Source organism: Mobula birostris, chromosome 10, assembly GCF_030028105.1.
Source record: "Mobula birostris isolate sMobBir1 chromosome 10, sMobBir1.hap1, whole genome shotgun sequence".
Taxonomy (NCBI): domain Eukaryota; kingdom Metazoa; phylum Chordata; class Chondrichthyes; order Myliobatiformes; family Myliobatidae; genus Mobula; species Mobula birostris.
In genome coordinates this window covers 15,941,354-15,964,420 of record NC_092379.1, presented here as the reverse complement: position 1 = coordinate 15,964,420, position 23,067 = coordinate 15,941,354, and the positions used below count along the sequence as shown (strand labels likewise).

The window sequence follows — 23,067 nt, the reverse complement described above, 5'->3', positions numbered from 1 at the left end:
TGTGCAAGGGGTATAGTGAGGGGGACAGGGGGAGAAAAAGGAGGGAGAGAAAAAGAATGTGTGTATATAAATAAATAACAGATGGGGTACGAGGGGGAGGTGGGGCATTAGTGGAAGCTTGAGAAGTCAATGTTCATGCCATCAGGTTGGAGGCTACCCAGACAGAATATAAGGTGTTGTTCCTCCAACCTGAGTGTGGCTTCATCTTTACAGTAGAGGAGGCTGTGGATAGACATATCAGAATGGGAATGGGACGTGGAATTAAAATGTGTGGCCACTGGGAGATCCTGCTTTCTCTGGTGGACCTGTTGACTCCTTCTACCTTAGGCCAAGAACTTATACCCCTCGTATAATACCCTTCTCTAAACTATAAAATAAGCCAAGTTTGAAATATTCCTGGCACATGAACATATCCTGTAGGGATAAAGCTTCATCAGAATTTTCTTTTGCATATTATCCACATGCCTTGAAATAAAATTTCTGTGAAATTTAATTGTAGTTCCATCTGCTTTGCTGAACTGTGCACAACTTGAGTGAAGAAACGAATAACAGCATCTCTGCTCTCAACATTTGATTCCTAAAGTTGAGCTGGAAAGTCACTCACTCATTTCTAAGGTACAGCTGATTAGTCTTTCAAAGCAGATTAACAATAATGAACATCAAAAAATTGAAAAGTTTCATAATAAACATGAAGCATTAAAACAATATTTCTTGAAAATCAGTTTCAAGAATTCCATTCATATTCAATGTACAGTTCACAAACATGGCCCACTCGTGTGTTGGTCTTACCTTCAGCTTTCCAAGCTCAAACTGGAACATATTCTGACTGGAAGGCTGCACAAAGACTGCAGGGAATAATTTCTTACTTGGTTCAACCTTTGAAGTAAAGTACAGACAATTTTAAAAGTCAATACAGCTAATGTCTGACAAATCAAAGTAAGTGTTTCTAATTTAGATATATGACTTCATCCTTCCAGATCAGGGGTTCCCAACCTTTTTTATGCCGTGGGTCCCCTACCATTAACCAGGGGATCTGCGGACCCCAGGTTGGGAACTTCTGTTCCATATCGTGACAAACAATATTTAATTTCCAACACAATCTGATTTATCAAAAAAAGTTAATTTTTTGATTTGTTCATATCTGTTATTGAACACAATGAAACGTTTTATGGAGTGAGGCTTCATTCACTGGAGCATGGGCGAATGAGAGGTGACTTTCTGAGGGGCAACATTCTCATCCAGAGGAAGTCTGTATATGAAATGAGCTGCCAGAGAATGTGGTTGAGGAAGGTATATTAATAACATTTAAAAGGTACTTGACAGGTAGACAGATAGGAAAGGTTTAGAGCAGGAGATCCCAACCCTTTTTATGCCATGGATTGATACAGTTAAGCAAGGGGGTCTGTGGACCCCAGGTAGGAAACCAAATGTTTTATGAGTATCAATACATAACTGAGTGGAAATAATGTTCAATTAACCTGAACTGAAATTGTCAGTTTCAAGACACAGAAAAATCAGAATGAATTATATATGTTTACTTCAAGAAGCAAAAGATCTGAAGATACTGGAAATCTAAATTAAAAAAAAACAAAAATTGCTGCAGGTGTTGAGAGAAAACAGAATTAGTATTTCAGGTTGATTGAAGCCCTTCGCTGGTTGGGGTACATCATGGAAGTTACGCCCTATATGCCTATGTATACACAAGCCAGGGCAGTATGATGTGGGGAGCAGGCTGTTGCCCATGCAGTAAGCTCTCTCTCTTCATGCAGCTGATGAATCCAAAGGTATGGCGGACCGAAACAGTTTGGCACCAACAGTGTCGCAGGAGTTGCCAATCAGCGTTGAACTCAACGCAGAACTGCCTTAGGGCCCCCAATTCCAGATCTTTCCTCAGACAGGTATATGGAGGAATTTAAGGTGGGGGGTTATATGGGAGGCAGGGTTTGAGGGTCGGCCTGTACAGTGGTGTACTATTCTATGTTCTATGTTTACTCTTGAAGCCTCCCCCATAAGTAAGGTAGCAGAGGTTTGAGATCAGAGTTTTCCTTCTCCTAAATAAGCTGGCAACCGACGTTGACAAGCCCCATCTGACTAAGGAAATGGTTTTAAACAACCAGTAGCTCACCTTTGCCCCTTCTCCTGTCTATAGAAATGGTTCTGCTGAACTTTCCAGCTAAGCCATATGTGAAGAGCAGGAATTGGGCTTGGTTATCAGAGGCTGTTTGAGACATTACAGATTAATGTTCTTTTATCAGAATTGATCAGATATCATAGAAACTGGTAAGAAGGTAAGTCACTGTTTAATATGTATTAAGTATTGAGATCTATAATGTGCCATACTGGAGGCTCAAATGCTGTTCTTTTTAAGCTTATACAGGGCTTCAGTGGAATAAGCTAAGAGGCCAAGACCAGGAAAAATCAAAGTGGGAATGGTGTAAAGGTGTTAGGAATTTGAATACAAGAGCAGAGAGATTATAAGACTATAAAACCATAGGAGCAGAATTAGGCCATTTGGCCCATCAAGTCTACTCTGCCATTTCATCATGGCTGATCCAATTTTCCTCTCAGTCCCAATCTCCTGCCGTCTCCCCATAGCCCTTCATGCCCAACCAATCAAGAATCTATCAGCCTCTGCCTTAAGTATGCATACAGACTTGGCCTCCACAGCTGCCTGTGGCAAAGAATTCCACAGATTCACCATCTTCTGGGTAAAGAAATACCTCCTCATTTCCATTCCAAAAGGACACCTCTCTATTCTGAGGCTGTATCCTCTGGTCTCAGACTCTCCTACCATAGGAAATATCCTCTCCACATCAATTCTATCAAGGCCTTTCACCATTAGACAGGTTTGAATGAGGTCACCCCTCATTCTTCTGAATTCTAGTGAATACAGGCCCAGAGCCATCAGGCACTCTTTGTATGACAAGCCATTTCAATCCTGGAATCATTTTCATGGACCACCTCTGAACCCTCTCCTGTTTCAGCACATCTTTTCTAAGATAGGGGCCCAAACCTGCTCATAATACTTCAAGTGAGGCCTCACCAGTGTTTTATAAGGTCTCAACATTACATTCTTGCTTTTATATTCTAGTCCCTTTGCACCTTAGTTTTTTGCATTTTCTCTCCATTTAGGAAATAGTCAACCCTGTCACTTCTTCTACCAAAGTGCATGATCATATTCTTCCTAAAACTGTGTTCCACCTGCCATTTCTCAGTCCATTCTCCTAATCTGTCTAAGCGCTTCTGTAGCCCTCTCTACTTTCTCAAAATTACTTGCGCTTCCACCTACCTTTATATCGTCTGCACACCTTCCAACAAAGCTATCAATTCCAACATCCAAATCATTGACATATAACATAAAAAGAATTGATTCCAACCCAGACCACTGTGGAACACCACTAGTCACCAGCAGCCAGGAAGAAAAAGCTCCCTTTCTGCCCATTCTTTGCCTCCTGCCAATTAGCCACTGCTTTATCTAAACTAGAATCTTTCCTGTAATACCATGGGCCTGAGGCTTGTTAAGCAGCTTCATGTGTGGCACTTTGTCAAAGGCCTTCTGAAAATCCAAGTACACAACATCAAACAATTCTCCTTTGTCTATCCTGTTGGTTATTTCTGTAAAGAATTCCAACAGATTTGTCAGGCATGATTTTCCCTTGAAGAAACCATGCTGACTACAGCCTATTTTATCATGTGCCTCCAAGTACCCTGAGACTCATTCGTAATAATCGACTCCAACATCTTCCCAACCACTGAGGTCAGACTAACTGTAATTTCCTTTCTTTTGTCTCTTTCCCTTCTTGAAGAATGGAGTGACATTTGCAATTTTCCAGTCTTCCAGAACCATTCCAGAATTTTGTGATTCTTGAAAGATCATTAGTAATGCCTCCACGTTCTCTTCAGCCACCTCTTTTAGAACTCTGGGGTGTACACCACCTGGTCGAGGTGATTTATCTACCTTCAGACCTTTCAGTTTCCCAAGAACTTTCTCTCTAGTTATGGTATACTCTAATTTTATAAAAAAATTGATAGACTTCAACTGGGGTAATGCATATAATTCTGTCACCAGACTGTAACATTTATATAACTGTGCTGCAGAGAGTGCAGAGGTGATATATTAGAAGATTACCTCGTCAATTACAACGATAAACTGGAAAGGCAAAGTCTGTTTTCCCTGGAGAGGATGAGGATAAGAGGGGGCATGATTGAGGTATATAAAATTATGAAGGCTACAGATGGAGTAAGCAGAAGCATAATATTCCTTTATCAGAGTTGAATAAAACTAGATGACAAAGATTTAGGGTGAAAGGTAGAAGGGAGTACTGCAGAAGAGTGAGGTGTAAGCGGAGTTACTGACAACACTCAAGTGCTAGATAGGTATATAAACCATCATGACATAGAAAGTTACTCATGAAGTGTAGTAAAATGGGATTAATACTGATAGATGCCCATTGGTCAGTATGAACATTGCAGCTGAATGGCCTTTTTTCATGTTATATGATTCCATGACTCTAAGTGGGGTCCACATACCCCTTCCTTAATGGTATTGGTTCATGGCATAAAAAAGGTTGGGAACTTCTGCTCTAAACCCAATATCAACTCAAGGACTCCCTCTACATCACATCTTTCCAATATCCAATCCTCTCCCCCAACACATCCGCCTCAACTACATTTGACAACTAAATTTCTTTCCTATTCTGTCTTTATCCAAGACTTTATTTTGCATTGTGCAATGGTGCAGCAGACATAGAAAAATGACTTGGATATCAGCTGCTAGCAAAAGCTAGCTCAAAAGCTTGCTTGGTACCTTGTTTCTAGTGATGGAGATGGTCCCTTGAATGTCTGCTATTGTTGGGATTTTTTTTTGGTACCTCCTGCTAGTAAGAATAATCCAAATAATTACTTAGCAATCTTTCCATTCCTCTATTCCCACCATTAAATGCCTACTCTCTTTCTCTAGGGGAAAGGTGGCAAACCTCTTTGAGAGAGTACACCAAAATTGAAAATAAACTTACCTTGCATGCCATGGTAATTGTGAGCAGTGATTATCATTGGTTAATGAATTAGTAATACTAATTATGGAAAAAGGACGAGTCCTGTTGCTTATTTACATGTACTCACTGGATTACTATTAATAAAAGCATGCCAGAGACAGATTGAAATAAATGAAACATTTTAGAAGACCTATTCAAAAATATTAATATTAATCTTTTAAAAGACAATTGAATAATTAGCTTTCATGGAGCCACTAAACTACATACAATATTTACTATTACTATCATTGAACATCCAGGGTCCACTCACAAACGAAGTAAGAAAAAAATAATGCCAATTCCAACTAGTCCAATCATTTCATATCCAAATACTGACGGATATACCAGGTATATGAGGATTTCAAAACATATACTAACATCTGGCTGGTGCCAAGCTGGCATGAAACATCCCTGTGAAAATATCTCACTGTTCTGAGGTAGTAAAAAATAACTTCCTGTTGCATTTGATAGGAATGATAATCATTATATATATTTTTATTATGGATGGGGTTTAAAGAATTGAGGGGTGGCACTGCATGCCATGTGCCAACAATTTTTTTTCACGTGCCATCTTGGGCACGCTTTCTATAGGTTGGCCACCCCTGCTCTAGAGAACCAATGTTCCCAACAAATTGCACAAGGGGCAGTGGTGCAACAGGAACAATGAAATGTGGCAGATAGATTTTAAGAAGATACAAGAGAGGCCATATCTTCCCTATTCTGGAACAAAGAGAAGATCTGAATATTTCTTAAATAGTGAAAAGTTAAAAGAAATGCTCTTGAACATGAACAAGAAAGCTGCAGTATTTTGCCTTAGTATTATAGATCTAGAATATGAAGAGGAAATTTTAATATGTCTATACATCCGAGCTAGATCACATCAGGAACACAGTAAAGCTCTGGGTGTTCACCTTAGAAAGAATACAGTGTCCCTGATAGGGGAAGAGTACTAATAATGTTCACAAGGAACAACAGATTTTAGAAATTATATAAATTAAACCTTGGAATATAACATGATGGGATTATTATAACATTTAAAGAAGTCTGTAGGGCAAACAGAAGCAAAATAATTCTGCTCACTCAGGGCAGCAGAGCAAGGAAACAGAACTGGGAAATCATAATTTCACCATTCAAAAGAGAATACTTTCACAAAGACTCAAAGCTGTGGAATGCTCTACCATAGCAAGAAACAAACAAAATAGTAACTTTATACTGATGATCAAAGATTTTAGCTCGAGATAAGAAACTGTAGATGCTATAATCTTGTACAAAAAAATAAATGAATGGCTTGGTGAACCCAGTGGGTCAGGCAGCATCCATTGGTCAACATATTGGGTTAGGTGTCTGCATCAGGACTGGTTTTAGCTAGGCAACAGAATTAAAGGAAGTGCATCCAAGATGGGTGGAAGTGCAAGGCTGAGGTCTGTTGTAATATAGCTGAATAGTGAGCAGATCTCCAAGGGCTGGTTTATCTACCCGTTTCCTACTTTTCTATTCATATTTTTATTTCCTTAAGTAAAATACAGTAGTTAATCTTCTTAACCTCTTGCAGATAAGAGAGTGAAATTACCTGATAGTAAGTGTTTATGTCTTTTCCATTGGCTGTGAAAGTCATGAGGCCAGTAGCCAAATCGACAAGGCATCCGATCTCCAGGTCAACATTACTCCGGCTTGCTTGCTGTGAGTTGTTACTAAATTCACCTGCCCAGACCATGTAACAATTGCTGCGCTTCATGCTGTCGGAAGAGCAAAAGATTCTAGCAATACACAGATTGTTACATACAAAAGTGGAAGAGTAGTGTCTTACAATACATTCAAATTCTACACTTAATACGAAGCCAAATTGTACATTCATTGTTGAATATTTAGTGTATTGAAAACTTCTTGTAAATAGTGAGGAGCGATACCATTCATAACCTTTATGTTTTAAAATACAATCACATAAAATTACAAAATGAAAACTAGCTAATAAATAAAACAAAGCGCATTGTAATGATGATTACAAAATACTGAGCAAAATATTTTATGAAAAGAATCAGAAGTATTATATTAAGATGTCGTCTAGACAGATGATTCTAGTAAGCTATAAATTTACAGCAGGTATCCATTAAAACTAACAAAATTGACATTTTGCTGACAGGAAAGTCTGTTTATTACACAGATATTTTCAACCTGAAATTCAGAAAATGTTGATAAATTTGGTATATTTTAAACTGGAGGTTTACATTGCTCCTCAAATTTATTTTTCAAACTGTGTAAAGAAAGTAAATTCTTGCAGCTTTATATGTTCAGATATTCATTTGGAATCTTTTAGTTGACTAAATCTCATCAGTATTGTTATAGACAGTACTGTACAAAAGGCACAGATACGAGGGGTGATTGATAAGTTCATGGCCTAAGACAGAAGGAAATGAGTTATACAGCTGAGTGAAAATGCAGGAAGTTTGAAGTTAATAACTCATCTCTTTCTACCTTAGGCCACAAATTTATCAGTCACCCCTGCTGCGGACCACTTCTGGAAGCCCAAGACACCGACTTCTACAAAGAAGGGATCCGTATGCTCCAGGACCACTGGACTAAGTGTGTAAATGTAGGAAAACTAAGTGTGCTAGGTTTTCTAAAATTGATTCCTTCTACCTTAGGCCATAAACTTATCAATTACCCCTCGTATGTATGTAGCTAAGGTGCCTAAGACTTTTGCTTTGTACTGTAATTGTTGATGTGGAGCGGAGAGCAAGCTTATAGATCTAGTGGGAGCAAAGGATGTTGGGAATGCTGAGGGTGGAGCACCATGGGAGGGGTGTGGGACATGTGGCAGAGAAGGAGTGCCAGGGGCAGGGGATGGCACAGTGCAGACACACCCAGCCCTGAGACACCAGGAGAGGTCACGCGATTCCAAACAAATGGTTTATTGATCACTACATAATGTCTCGCTGGTGCTTCTAACTCACTTCCCCTTTTCCTAAACATGATTCCCCTCTCCCTGCCTCCTTCCCACTCTCAGTCCACAATAGAAACCCAGGTCAGAATTAGGTTTATCATCACTCACACGTCATGAAATTTGTTTTTTTTTGTGGCAGCAGTACAGTGCAATACATAAAATTACTACAGTACTGTGCAAACGTCTTAGGCTCCCTAGCTATATACATGTCCCTAAAACTTTTACATAGTACTGTAGTTTGTGTTACTAATTAAAATGAATACAAAAAAGGCCCTATGCCATCCAGTAAGATATTTTCAAATGGACAGTAACAGCAAAGAAAACAATTCCAAGATAAATTGTAAAATATTTGAGCATATTAGTAAAACAAAGTGACGATTTGAATTCAGAAATGATGTGCAGGTAATCATAGGTATTTACAAAAATGGAACAGCAAAGGTTTTAGTAATTATAGTAAGCGGATTTAAATTCTCAACTGCATTAGCTCTGATACCTGTCATGGACTTTTCCTTGGACATCTCCCACTGAAACAGTGACTGCGCGAACTTTGGATAAGTCGAAGTTGCCATCATACTGATGAAAATCTGGGGTCACCCAGCCAACCCACACACCACTTGGTTCCTGCCCAGCAAATATCTTCACGGAATAGTAATACTGTCAAAATAAAACACCAGAATAGAAACCATAAGTACCACATCACTAGGATTTTTCAGGGTTTTTGTATTATCACAAGATCACAAGACAAAGGAGCAGAAGTAGGCCATTTGGCCCATCGAGTCTGCTCCGCAGCTCCCCCATGAGCTAAACTATTCACCCATCTAGTTCCAATTTCCGGCTTTTTCCCCATATCCCTTGATACCCTGACTAATTAGATACCTGTCAATCTCCTCCTTAAACACCCTCAATGATCGGGCCTCCACAGCCATATGTGGCAACCAATTCCACAAATCCACGACCCTCTGGATAAAAAAATTTCTCTTCATCTCTGTTTTAACTGGGTACCCTCTAATTCTAAGACTATGGCCTCTTGTCCTGGACTCACCCACCAAGGGAAACAACCTTTCCACATCTACTCTGTCCAACCCTTTCAACATTCGAAACATTTCTACGAGATCCCCTCTCATTCTTCTATACCCTAATGAATACAATCTAAGAGCCGACAGACGCTCCTCATATGTTAGCCCCTGCATTCCACGAATCATCCTCGTATTATTGGGAACGAGACATTGGAGTGAACTAAATGCTGTCCTGAACTGGCAACAGATGGTCCATTCTCATGTCTTACTATAAAGTCATAACATTGAATTTAATAAATCACACAATTTGTGGTTTCTTATTGTTTTGCTAATGTCCTCCACAGAGAAGAGCCTTTAACTTTATTCTGTATGTGACCACTCCTTAATCCTCTGCAGTTAAAAGCAACTCATCACCATCTTCACAGGGCCTGTAATTCTGATCTTTTAAACAAATTCTTAAGATAGATTTAATTCTTAAGGTTGAAAGTTACTTATGTTCTTTACCAGGCGATTCAGCTGATTTTAATTCTGTAACAAGAGCTCATTAATATAAGACTCTCATAAATAACATGGCAGGAAATTGGAAGGAATTCCCTGATGCAGAATAAAGTTGGGAACTGTGGAAGTAGGTTACAGAAAAAAAGAGAAAAGTATCATAGAGCAACCCTGCAGAAGAATTTGTTAGAGGTATACAGCAAAGAAATATGCCCTTCAGCCCTTCACACCCATGCTGATCATTATGTACTTTGCTCTACCAGTCCTATTTATCAAAACTTGATCATGACCTTTTGTAGCTTGATTTAAAAATCACTTATCTAATTTGAAGTTATCTGCTAGCAACAATGTCTCAGGAAGTGCATTTCAGATTCCATCTACCCCTCTAGGTAGTAAAGTTCTTCTGCAGAACCTCTCTAAATCTTTCACTCACCCAAAATCCAGATCTTCTAGCTTTAGATTGGTACTTTATTGATCCCAAAGGAAATTACAGTGTCACGGTAGCATTAAAATAAAAAAGTATGTTACCTCAAACAGTCTAACAGGAGAAGGTCATCACTTCCCTGGCTATAGCTTGAGTCATTATAGATCCTAATGGCTGAGGGTAAGAATGACCCTATATTCGCACTCTTTGAAGCAGCACAGTTGTCTTAGTCTATTACTAAAAGTGCTTCTCTGTTCAGCCAAGGTTGCATGCAGAGGGTGAGAAAAGTTGTCCAGAATTGCCAGGATTTTCCGTGGGGTCCTCTGTTCTACCACAGCCTGCAGTGTGTCCAGTTTGACTCCGATAAGAGAGCCGGTCTTCCTAATCACTTTATTGAGCCTGTTGACATCACCTGTGTTGATACCATTGCCTCAGCACACTGCCAATGATCGTACAGTCAACAACAGACGGGTAGAACATGTGAAGAAGAGGCCTGCATACTCCAAATGACCTCAGTCTCCTCAGAAAGTAAAGGTGACTCTGGCCTTCTTGTACACAGGCTCTATGTTGGTGATCACTCAAGTCTGTCATCCAGGTAAACCCCCAGGTACTTGTAGGTCCTCCCCACATCCACGTTCTCACTATCAGTAGTAACGGACAGCAATGCAGGCTTAGTCTTCCTAAAGTCCATCACCATCTACTTTGTCTAACTGCTGTTGAGCTGCAGATGGTTCAATTTGCACCACTTGACAAAGTCCTCCAACACGGCCCTGTATTCATTCTCCTATCTTGCCTTTATATACCCAATTAATGCTGAGTCATCAGAGAATTTCTGCAGACATGACGCAGTGTTGCATCTAAAGACTGAGGTATACAGGGTGAACAGGAAGACAGCCAGTAAAGTCCCCCGTGAGGCCCCCGGGCTGCTTATAGCCATGTCTGACACACAGCTCTGAGGCCGCACAAATTATGGTCTGCCAACCAAGTAAATTTTTAGATTTATGTACCTCTAAATTTCCTCCACTCTAAAGAGAAAAAACATAACCTATCTATTCTCTCTTCACAATCAAAATACTCCTTCCAAGGCATCATCTTGGTCAATCACCCCTGCACCCTTCCCAGTGCAGTCAGATACCTTCTATGTTTCGACCAGATCTCCAACTGTGGTTTAACCAATGCTTTATAAAGTCGTCCACTGTAAACCCTCTGCTCTTCCATGTCCCAGCTAATGACAGGATATACATCTCATATATCTTCTTCACCATCTTATCTATCTGTGCTGTAATCTTCACACCGAAGTTTCTCCAGCGTCTCCAGGGACCTAAGATTCACTATGTCCTACAACTGCAACACTCCAGGAAACTTTGAAGCATGTTGAGCTGAATGGTACATTATTGTACAATAAACATCTATACTGTTAGGTAAAGCATTACAGCAGGTAGTTATGAACATGCAGTAAAATTTGAAATACGTGCCAAATGATGGACATTTCTTTTTATTGGATTTCAAGGTGTGATTTTGTGCTTTTAGAAATGTAATTAATGTAGATAGTTCAGTGATATTCATAAATAAATCATCAATTACCCTCATGAATAACACTGTAAATACTTTGTAACTTGAAAAGAACAGTCCCAGCTAACAGCTTAAGAGAGCAAATATTATTTCTTAACATTCATTTAGATTCCAGTTAGTTATTTACCGTAGTTGTGTTCATAATAATTTCTGGGTCATCCCTGTCATCTGGCACCACATCTTCTATCAAGCGAGGGACAGTTGGTATAACTGGTGGAGGAGCAATGAAGGCAGGCTTTTTTTTGAACAAGAACCTGAAAACCAGATAAAGTAAATGAGTCATACATAAAAACAGTAAGTGCTGGAACTGCTCAAAATATCAGGCAACTTCTGGAGAGAAAGAGTTAATATTTTAGGACTTTCATCAGAACTGGAAATGGGTAAAGATGTGGTAAACAGGATTTATAATGTAAGGAAAGGTCGAACAGATTCTTGTGTGTAATAGCTAGTAACGAAAGATCTTGCAATATAGAAAGAATTAGGTAAGGAGGGAAGCTGCAAAATTAGATACAAGGATTGATTTTACATGATGGCACACTGACAGAAGGTGGCCCAGCGATTCTTGGTAAACCTAACAATCTGTCAGCAACAAGGTAAATCAGTTCAGTGAGTTGGAGTCATTTCTTGTGCGAGGGAAGATGATTGTGTCTGTGAAGGTCAATCATCACAGGCGACACCGTAAAGATTCCTTAGCAAAGTGTCTTTAGTCCAACCATCTTCATCAACGACCTTACTTCTCTCAGAAGGTTAGAAGTAGGGATGTTTGCTGATGATTACATATTATTCATTTCCATTCACATGAATGTAGACAACATTCCGATATGGTCTGGTGTGTAGCAAGTAAAATATTGCACCATTCAATGTAAAGATGAGTGGTTAAACTCCCACGTTTCAGAGATGACTAACAGCCATTTCCAACAAGTAAACGGTTAACCACTCACCTTTGACATTAAGTGACCTTATCATTACACCATCAAAATTTCAAGATCACCCTTAACAAGAAAAACAACTGACGTAGCCACAGAAGGAAAGCAGGCCACAAGCTGGGTCATCTGCAGAAAGTGACTCTTCTGATAGTCCAAACTTTTTCACTATTTTCAAAACACAACTTGGAGTGCTGTGGTATACGCTCCACTTGGTTTGATGACTGCAGCTTGGCACTTTTCAGGGATAAGTAACCTCTTGATTCATACATGCACCACTAATTTTTCACGCCTTCCACTACTGACACAATATAGCTCCGGAGGTGCAATCTCACTCAGTGAGTATATGTCCATGGTTTTCTACTGCTGTACCCTATCCACTTCACAGTTCAACATATTGTGCGTTCAGAGATGCTCTTCTGCACAGTGCTTTTGGAACATGTGGCTATTTGAGTTACTGTCGCCTTCCTGTCAGCTTGAGCCAGTCTGGCCATTCTCCTCTGGCCTCTCTCATTAACAAGGTGTTTTCACTCACTGAACTGCTGCTCACCAGACATGTTTTCTGTTTCTTGCACCATTCTCTGTAAATTCTAGAGACTGTTGTGCATGAAAATCCCAGAATATCAGTAGTTTCTGGGATACTCAAACCACCCTGTCTGGCACCAACAATCATTCCCCAGTCAAATTCACTTGGATCACACTTCTACACCATTCTGATGATTGGTCCGAGCAACAACTGAATCCTTGACCATGCCTGCATGCTTTTACACATTGAGTTGCTGTCACGTGAATAGCTGATTAGATATTTGCATTAACAAGCAGGTTTACAGATGTATCATAAAATGGCCACAGAGTGAACATAATGAACTGTAGTTCCTGGGCGACTTCAGCAGCATCTCCCATGTCTGTAGGAAATACCATTAAGAATGCTAGAGGCAACAATTGCATTTGGGAACAGCACCAACACCTACAACATCCTAACTTGGAAATATATTGTTGTTTCTTCACTGTTAAAGGATCTAAAGGTTCCTTAAGGTTGTTATAACCAGGGGTGGAAATGGGGACAAGCTCCACTACCTATTAAATGCTTCCGATGGCGTGCGCCTCAAATAGCCTCTGATGTCCAAGTCCAGCTCCTGGCCTTCATGTGTGGTTTAGCTTCTAAGTCTGGTGGAACTGTTTCTATTGATGAGAAGGGGAAAAGGTAGGTTACTGTTGCCTTAAAACCAGTCGCTTTGGGCAGATGGCGCTCATTAGCCATGGTTGGTAGCTCATGTAGGAGAAGGAAAACTGATCTCAAACCTCCACTGTCTTGCGGCTATACCCACTCATGGGGAAGGCTTTGGGAGTAAACCCTGAGGGAAAAGTCCGGAGCTGGAGTCCCTAAGGCAGTCCTGCATTGAGTTCAATGCTGACTGGCAACTCCTGCGATGCTGCTGGTGCCAAACTGTATTAGTCTCTGCCGTTCCTTTGGGTTTATCAGATGCCTGGATGGGGGAGCTTGCTCTCCATATCATACTGCACAGGCTTGCATATCTATACAGCTAGGATGCAATACCATGGTCAAATCTGGAGGCCTCAATTATGAAAAAAAGATCTAAACCAGCTGCATTATGAGAAGTGGAAGCAAAGTTAGTAATGAATGAGCTGTGCCACACAGATACAAAAGGTCAATGGTTTTCTCTGTTGTGAGGTTTCAATGATTCCAGTGAACTATTACTGATCCAAAGATAAAGCAAAGTCCCTCCTTTGGTAATAGAAACTAACACCATAAAAAGAAATACTGTTGACAACTATAATTGGACTTCGTTCATCTCAGCAATCCCTGTGTTCTCTTCAAATAACTTCAAAAACACTAACCTAGTTTTGGATTTACTTTTTTCAGAGGAGGAATCTTTTTCATTCTCTGCTTTGGCCTGTTCCTTAGGTGCCTCCTTAAAGTTCTCCTTCTCATTGGCAGGTGTTTCAGTTTGAGTTCGGCTGGCGGATTTTTTAAGGACTTCAAACTCTGAATCCATATCAATATCTTCAACTTCTTCTTCTGGGATTGTCATTCTGGTCAATGGTGTAGTGCCAGGGGTGCATTTGAAAGTGTCATGGAACTCAACAGGCATGCTGAGCCGGAAGAACAGCATGTCAGTATTGCTGTTCTGCGATCCAAAGGTTTTATGAGAAGCTTTCAAACAAGGAGGACTGTCAACTGTTCCATCAATTCTAGTAATCTGCATGAAGACAGAGAAAAATGTAGTGTGTAAATAATTTTATAAATAGTACTGTACAACTCAAAACAATACTGCTATCTAAATTTTCCCCAAACTTAATTCAAAATAAGTGCTGAGGATTATTTTCCACATGAAATAATGGCTTCATAAAAATTATTTTGCCAGTAATTATTGCCACAGAAAATTTAGCTTTAAGTATTCACTGACTACTCAGAACTATCATAGAATTTCATCACATGAATATATGTAGAGTAATAAAGGTAAATATATTTTCTCAGACTCTGTGGAAAAATACCTAACCAAAATGCTGTTCTCAATCAAACTTAACCAAATGGCAGAAAGTGACAAGACAGCAAGTTGAACATATTCAATCCAAAAGGACAATGTTTGTGGATGACTAACAGGCTTGTTCCTGTGGCCTCACAATCTTTCATAGTTCTTTACCTCATCTTTCATCTATCAAGTCTATCTATTCCAAAACAAAAACATGAAATGCAGAATGCACTCAGGAAGTCAACATCATTGGTGGGGAGAGAACAGAATCAAAAACCTAAGTGAAGAAACATGCACTTGAAGTGGAAAAGTGAGAAAACAAACACATTAATTTGTAGAGATAAGAAGAAATGTCTGCAAAAGAATTTATGGCAAAGCTATCAAAGTCACAATGATTTTAAATATCATCAGTCAGAGGCTACTGATGCCGTATTTCCTCAAAGCACAGAAACACCACCATCAGCCCAATCAAGTCCTCACTGACCATCAATGGATTTATCTACATACATCCCAACCAAAACAGCTGAGAACTCATCATGACTTCCTGGAACAGGATCCTAGGCAGCCCCTTCTAACAGCACTCTCCTCTTTACCTTGTTAAATTTACTCTTGAATTAAACAAATTTTCCTTTAACTCTTCCAACTTTCTTGAACTGAAAGGCTTGCAATGGGAACTTGCTGAGTCCCAAGCAATGCTGGTACCTTCATTGGTAACATGGTGTAACTCTTGTTATAGTCCTTATTCAGACTTTCTCCTCGATGAGTATACAACATTAGCTTTCCTGTTATACTGACGACTGTACTGATGCTGCTTCCCGCATGTTTGTGCAACCCAAAATACTTAATAGCTTTGCTGTCAATTTCCACCTTGCTTTTGCTTTCACACAGGTGCACATCTGTCTCTTTCTTTCCCTTTCTTGACGTCCACCACAGGATATACTGAAGGTGAGTATCAATATTCATTACAAGCCAAGGAAGTAAGCCATTTTGACTTGAGTTCTTCCCATCCTGCTTCCTATAAGGAATCCTGTTTCCTCCCACAGTCCAAAGACGTACTGGTTAGTAGGTTAACTGGTCATTGTTAATTGTCCCGTGATTAGGCTAGGATTAAATTGGGGAATTACTGGGCAATACAGCTCAAAGGGCCGGAAGGGCCTATTCCGCACTGTATCTCAATAAATAAATAATATCAACATTACTTTTAAAGCACAAAGCCCACATCTACACAGCATTTCAATTAAATGTTTTGCATAGCTTTACAATGCAATATCAGTTTACTGTTAGAACGGATTTGTTACTTATTAGTGATTGACTACAATGTTTATAGGCTACATCATTTGTACAGAAGTATTTTTTTAATCAAACTTACCTCAACATGGCTATGGTCGGCGGGAACAAGAACAAACTGAGGCAGACTTTTACTGAACCACATCGTGATGTCCCGTTTCATATTTACTGCAAAGGGCTCAAAGCCTTCCTGTAAACCACATATGGTGAAATATCTCAGGCTGCCAACATTTTGGCCCAGGTTAATGCGCCCGACCTGAAAAGGTCCCAGGCTGCACACAGGAATGAACCCTGGAAAATAAACTCAGATGTCAGACTGAGAATCTGAAAGTGAGAAGCCAAAAGTGAGCAAAGTGTTGGAAGACTGGAACTGATAAATTGAGCAGAGTAATGGAACTTAATTCTGATAGGTGTTAGGTGATGCATTTTGGAAGGTCAAATAAGAGTGAAATGAATACAATGAATGGTAGAACCCTACAGAGGATGGAGGAACAGAGGTAGAAGTCCAAAGATTCCTGAATGCTCTCTGGTTAGCGTTCTGCTCTTAATTTAGTCACAGAATCTCTTAAGATTCTCCTTTACCTTATCTGGCAGGGTTATCTGATGTCTCCTTTAGTCCCTTCAAATTCCCTTCTTAAGTGAATTGCTACATCTTAGAGAGTCATACAGTAAGGAGCTGGCCTTTTGGTTCACCGGCTGTATTCTAACTAAGATGCCCATCCAAGTTAGTCCTGTTTCACTCATACATCTCACAGATTCTTCAAGGGATGTGCTTCATCCCAACTACCTGCATCTGAAATATTCTTTCTCCTGACCGGAGTTAACTTTGAGACCCAGCAACTTAGCAGCAGAAGAGAGGAGCCAGCAGAGTTTAAAACATATTTTGTAGTTATAAAAGGGAAGTAGGCACTAATGGAGAGACATTTGGAGAGTGGTTCTGTTCAAAGTGCGTGTTTGAGTTTGAAGTGCTAAGGCTTTAGCAAAGAAAGAGAATGGTGATAAGAGTCAAGGTAAGCAAGGGAAAGGTTTCTCAATTTTAATCTTTGTAATTAGAGCATCGGGATGGCAAATCATGCTTGTTCTGCAGGATGTAGGAGATCAGGTAGACTTCCAGTGTCCTGAAGGACTACTCCTGTTGGAAATGTGTCCGGTTGCTGTTTCTAGCTGGAGCTGGAGCTAAAAGCACTTAAGATAATCTGGTTTGCTGACAGCATCATAGTCAAAAGTTTCAGTGAGGTGGCCATATCTAATGTGCAGGTAGTTGGACTAGACAGAGACTGCGAAATAAGGGGATGGTCAACTTGTTGGGATTGTACTATCAGCCTCAAGTAGTTAACAGGAATTAGAGGAACAAATATGCAGGGAGATTGCAGAACATTGCAAGAGTAATAGGGTCGTCATAGTAACTAACTTCTCCAGTATAGACTGAAATTGTCATAGTGCTAAGGGGTTAGATTGAGTGAAATTGGAGTGTATTCATGAAACTTTCCTCAGGCAATATGTAGGAAGTCCTACTAGGGAGAGGGCAGAGTTCAATTTACCCTCAGGATATAGGGCAAGACAAGTGACTGAAGTGTCAGTAGCGGAGCACTTTGGGACTAGTGAACATAATTCTGATAGTTTTAATTAAGTTATGGAAAGGGACTGATCTGGTTGACAAATTAAAGCTTTAAATTGGAGTAAGGCAAATTTTGATGGTATTAGGCAGGAACTTGAAAAGGTTAATCTGAGTCGATTTTTTGCAGTTCTCAGCCTTGGGTGTATGGAGTTAATGGTCCACAGACCCCTCGGTTATTGGTAGGGATCCATTAGAAAAGGTTGGGAACCCTGAGATAAAGGGACGTCTGGCAAAGGGGAACGGCCACAAAGGTACTCTGCAAAATTTGGTATGTCACCAAAGACACTTACAAATTTCCACAGGTGTACATTGGAGAGCATTTCGACTGCTTACAGCTTAGCCTGGTGTAGAGACCCTAAAGGACAGGATCACAAGAGGCTGCAGAGGGTTGTACACTCAGCCAGCTCCATCACTGGCACAACACTTCCCACTATCAAGAACATCTCCAAGAGGCAGTGCCTCAAAAAGGTGGCATCCATCATTAAGGACTTCAGCACCCTGGATATGGCCTCTTCTCATTACAGTGATAGTAATCTGATTCTGATTCTATGGAACAGAGGGATCAAGAATACAAGAATATGATTCCCTTAAAATGTTGTCACAGGTAGACAGGATGCTGAAGAAGGCAGTTGGCACGCTGGCCTTCATCAGTCAGGGTAATGACTACAGAAGTTGGAATGATATATTGCAGTTGTACAATGGTGAGACTGCATTTGGACTACTGCATTCAGTTTTGGTTACCTTATTGTAGGAAAATTGCCATTAAGTTGAAAAGAGTGCATCGGAGATTTATGAGGATGTTACCAGGACTTGGGGGACTGAGTTCTGGAGAGAAGTTGAGCAGGTTGGGGCTTCTTTTCATTGTACTATAAGAGAATGAGGAATGACCTTACAGAGGAGTGTAAAATGATGAGTGGCATGGGTAGGGTGAATGTGCAAAGTCTTTATCCCAGGTTTAGGAAATCAAGAACTACAGGAATAGAACTTAAGGTGAGAGGAGAGAGATTTAGTGCATCATTAGGTAGGTACCTTAACAAAAGATTTAATAAAATCTATTCTACAACATCTACTGCCCTCTCATCAATCATCTTTGGCACCTTAAACATTTATGAGACATGACCTCTCCTGTACAAACATGCCGACTTTTCCTCACAAGTCCATGCATTTTCCGGATCCTATCCATGAGGATCTTATTCAGTAATTTTCCTGCCATTGATGTAAGCCTCACTTGCTTGTAATTTCACAGTTTGTCTCTATTGCCCTTCTTAAACAGGGACTTTTTGGCCATGTCTAAGACCATGCCTGGGACTAAAGACAATGCAAAGATGTCAAATGTATTCCCTTCTGTATAAGATCCAGGAGCAGAATTAGGCCATTTGGTCCATCAAGGTTACTCCACCATTTCATCACGGCTGATCCATTTATCTTCTCAGCCCCACTCTCCTGCCTTCTCCCATTATCCCTTCATGTCCTGACCAATCAAGAATGTATCAACCTCTGCCTTAAATATACATAAAGACCCCCACCACTTTCTGGCTAAAGAAATTCCTCCTCATCTCCATTTTAAAAGGACAACCTGCTATTCTGAGGCTGTGTCCTCTGGTCCTAGACTCTGCACACCATAGGAAATATCCAATCCACATCCATTCTATCATGGCCTTTCAACATTCGATAGATTTCAATAAGGTCAGCCCTCATGATTCTGAATTCTAGTGAATACAGGCTCAGAACCATCAGACACTCTTCATATAACGAGCTGTTCAATCCCGGAAACAGTTTCATGCATCTCCTTTGAACCCTCTCCAGTTTCAGCACATCCTTTCTAAAATAAGGGGCTAAAACTGCTCACAATACTGGAATGAGGCTTACCAGTACTTTATCAAGCCTCAAGAGTACATCCTTGCTTTTATATTTTATTCTTCTTTAAATGAATGTTAACATCACATTTTCTTTTCTCATCACCAACTCATCTATAAATTAATTTTTATAGAATCCTGCACAAGGACTCCCAAGTCCCTTTGCACCTCAGATTTTTGAATTTTCTCTCCATTTAGAAAATAGTCTACTCTTTTATTTCTTCCACCAAAGTGCATGACCATATACTTCCCTACACTGTATTCCACTTTCCACTTCCTTGCCCATTGTCATAATCTGTCCTTCTGTAGCCTCTTTACTTCCTCAAAACTACCTATTCCTCCACATATCTTCGTATCTTCTGCAAACTTTGCAACAAGGCCATCAATTCCATTATCCAGATCACCGACATAGAACATAAAAAGCAGTCCCAACACAGAACCCTGTGAATCACCAGTAGTTACCGGCAGCCAACCAGAAAAGTCCCCCTTTATTCCCACTCTTTGCTTCCTGCCAATCAACCACTGCTTCATCCTGTAATACCATGGTCTCTTAACTTGTTAAGCAGCCTCATGTGTGGCACCTTGTCAAAGGCCTTCTGAAAATCCAAGCAGACAGCATCAACCGATTCTCCTTTGCCTATCCCATGCACTTAGAACAAGAATGATTTTTAATTTACTAATTGTAACATAATACTATCAAATCTTTGGAAGTGTCAGCCAGTTAAGTTCTTGGCATATTATGATAATTGTGCACTTGTGTTGCAATATTTTGAAAGCTAAATATTATTTTCCACCATTAAACCATCCTACTGGAATGTCTTTTTCCAATTAACTATATCATGAAATGGACATCAAATTACACTTCCAGCTTCATTGACAAGAATCCTCAGAGGATTACTACTTGCAGACAATGCTGTTTTCTGAGGTGACAGATTATTATTCTGTGACAGCTTTGATATTACTGGAATAATTCTCTGAAAAACTGAAATAATGAATGCTCTCATACATCTTTCAAAATCCCTATGATAACTTACCGTCACCAACATCAAAGTCCTTGAAAGCCAGCTCGGAACCAGAATCTCTGATGAGCATCTCTCCATTAAGCGTGAACATGATGTGCATTTCATTTAGGTCAATCATACAGCCAACTACATCACCAGGTTGCCACGTACGTCCAAATGGCTCACTTCCTATATGCCAGCGCTGACCCTAAGGTAATAAAGAAAGAGATACACTCAGGAATTTGCAGCCAACATGAAACTCATTGGTGCGGAAGAAAAATTCGAATATAGGGTTAAAAGAGCTGTCTGTTGCTAAAGCTTTGTGATCTTGTGGACATTCTGTGTTTTCTAATTAAGTTGCAAATCTACATAACGAAGATCATTGTGCCAGGCACCGATACTACTCCTTACAGAGATAACACAGCTGCATAAACAAGATAAGTGTAGACAAAGATGCCACAAACCCTGAGAAGAGACTCTATTGACTGTCAACTCTTTGACATCTAAGAGGGGTAATGGTTTTACTCATCTGTCTGTCACTGGAAATAAACACAAGCTGATTTCCTTGTAACTCAGAATTCCACACATGTGGACTCCATGATATCATGTTAAAATCAAAGATTCGCTGTTTGAAGTCTGGTATCAAGCTTTATTTTAAAATTCCCTGACAATTGATTAAGTGGTTTTAGCAAATAAGAAAATAGGTAAACATAGCCTCAAAATTAGCAAAACTTGAAGCAAAACAGTTTTTTGTGTTCCGCAATTTTAAAAAGGTATTATAGCGTTTACAGTACTGAAACCATTCAATCAGCAATACAAACATATGAATTTATACACCATGTAAAAGCTTCCTCTCAAGCCTTTTTTGACGAAGCTTATCAGCATATGCATCTAGTCCCTCCTCCTTCACTTTATTCAGCTCCTTCTTAAATCCTTGTCAAAATGAGTTCTAAATTTCAAACACAAACTATGTACAGAAACTTCTCAGGTACTTCCTGTGGGATGGTGGAAGGAATGGAGAACCCAACAGGATATCACCTAAGGAAATGACTTTAAGAAGAATCCAGTTCCAACCTCTGAACTGTAATCTGGTCAGGAAGGTTCCTTTAACTCACTCCAATTATTGAAGTATTTAAAGAGCCCATGATGCCTGTTTCTGTTTCACAGCTCATCAAAACCCTACTTCTACAAAAACAGCCGGAAGACCGGGCTGCATGTCGTTGGCCACCACTGAATCGTTCTAGATTATGTGTGCAAAATGCATGGCCCCTCAGAGGATATTGGAATGAGAAGCACCGGCTTTCCCGTCAGTGTGACAAATCGCAAACTTTGCTTTATGATTTGCTTTGCATTGAAATTGGGTGATGAAGCACGAAGAATCGCGATGTACATGATCCATTTATTGTTATCTTCTTTTCATCTCAAAGCTTCCAACACTATAGTCAGGTCAACCTTTCCTGACAGGCATTCTGGTATTATTTTAGTAACACTTCTTCCCAGCTTCCCTGGTGCTTCCAAATCATTTCTATTTACAGAGCATCTTAATTAAATCTTTAACATATGCTTGTTTCTTTCAATTTCTATTCCTCTGCAAAATTTTCCAGTGCTTTTGTCTTCTGCTTTTTTATACATGGGGTTTTATAACTTGTGTCACTATATTTAGTCATTAATTTAGTTGTACTCTGAGAACACCCTGCACCTCTTTGAGATACACATTTTCCAAGGAGTAGATGCCTGCACCTTTCCTACCTTGGAGCTAACTCATACCTAAATATACTGATGTTCATTTACCAGTTACCTGCTTCAAAATTTATTATCTCTCTGTAGTTTATCTTTCAGCAGTCAAACTAATTTTTTTTTACTATCAGTTACAATGTTGTACATAAAAGTGATTGAAACTATTTAAGAGCAATTAAACAATAGTGAGTTTTGCCTCTTTTCATTATATGTGGATGTCATTACTAATTATAAAACATTAGAGTTATGTTTAGGCTGGATATGTCAGGGGTGATATGAAAGGGAAAAGGGAGAGGGTGAGATCAGACAGGGTTTGTACATGATCATGGTCCAGTAATTCTCGCTGGTGAACGCTATGCTTGAATTCTTACCACCTGAGCTTACTGTAATGCTTTATCTTCACTCACTGTCTGTACAAAGGAACATGAAGATTATTTGCAAACAACAGGAATTCTGCAGATGCTGGAAATTCAAGCAACACACATCAAAGTTGCTGGTGAACGCAGCAGGCCAAGCAGCATCTGTAGGAAGAGGTGCAGTCGACGTTTCAGGCCGAGACCCTTCGTTAGTCCTGACGAAGGGTCTCGGCCTGAAACGTCGACTGCACCTCTTCCTACAGATGCTGCTTGGCCTGCTGCGTTCACCAGCAACTTTGATGTGTGTTGCATG

The 23,067-nt window shown here is 39.9% G+C and overlaps 1 protein-coding gene across 5 annotated transcripts in view; it reads right to left on the bottom strand.

Moving 5' to 3' along the window:
* The window catches only part of LOC140203840 (ryanodine receptor 1-like), a 575,532-nt gene that overhangs the window by 386,025 nt on the left and 166,440 nt on the right, over positions 1-23,067 (bottom strand). For all 5 annotated transcript variants that reach the window (XM_072269965.1, XM_072269967.1, XM_072269966.1 and 2 more), the window contains exons 27-33: positions 20,695-20,869; positions 16,269-16,477; positions 14,265-14,626; positions 11,609-11,735; positions 8,468-8,628; positions 6,604-6,769; positions 790-876 (exon numbers count right to left, since the gene is read on the bottom strand). In XM_072269965.1, coding sequence (XP_072126066.1) covers positions 790-876; positions 6,604-6,769; positions 8,468-8,628; positions 11,609-11,735; positions 14,265-14,626; positions 16,269-16,477; positions 20,695-20,869 — 1,287 coding nt within the window. The remainder of the gene's footprint in view (positions 1-789; positions 877-6,603; positions 6,770-8,467; positions 8,629-11,608; positions 11,736-14,264; positions 14,627-16,268; positions 16,478-20,694; positions 20,870-23,067) is intronic.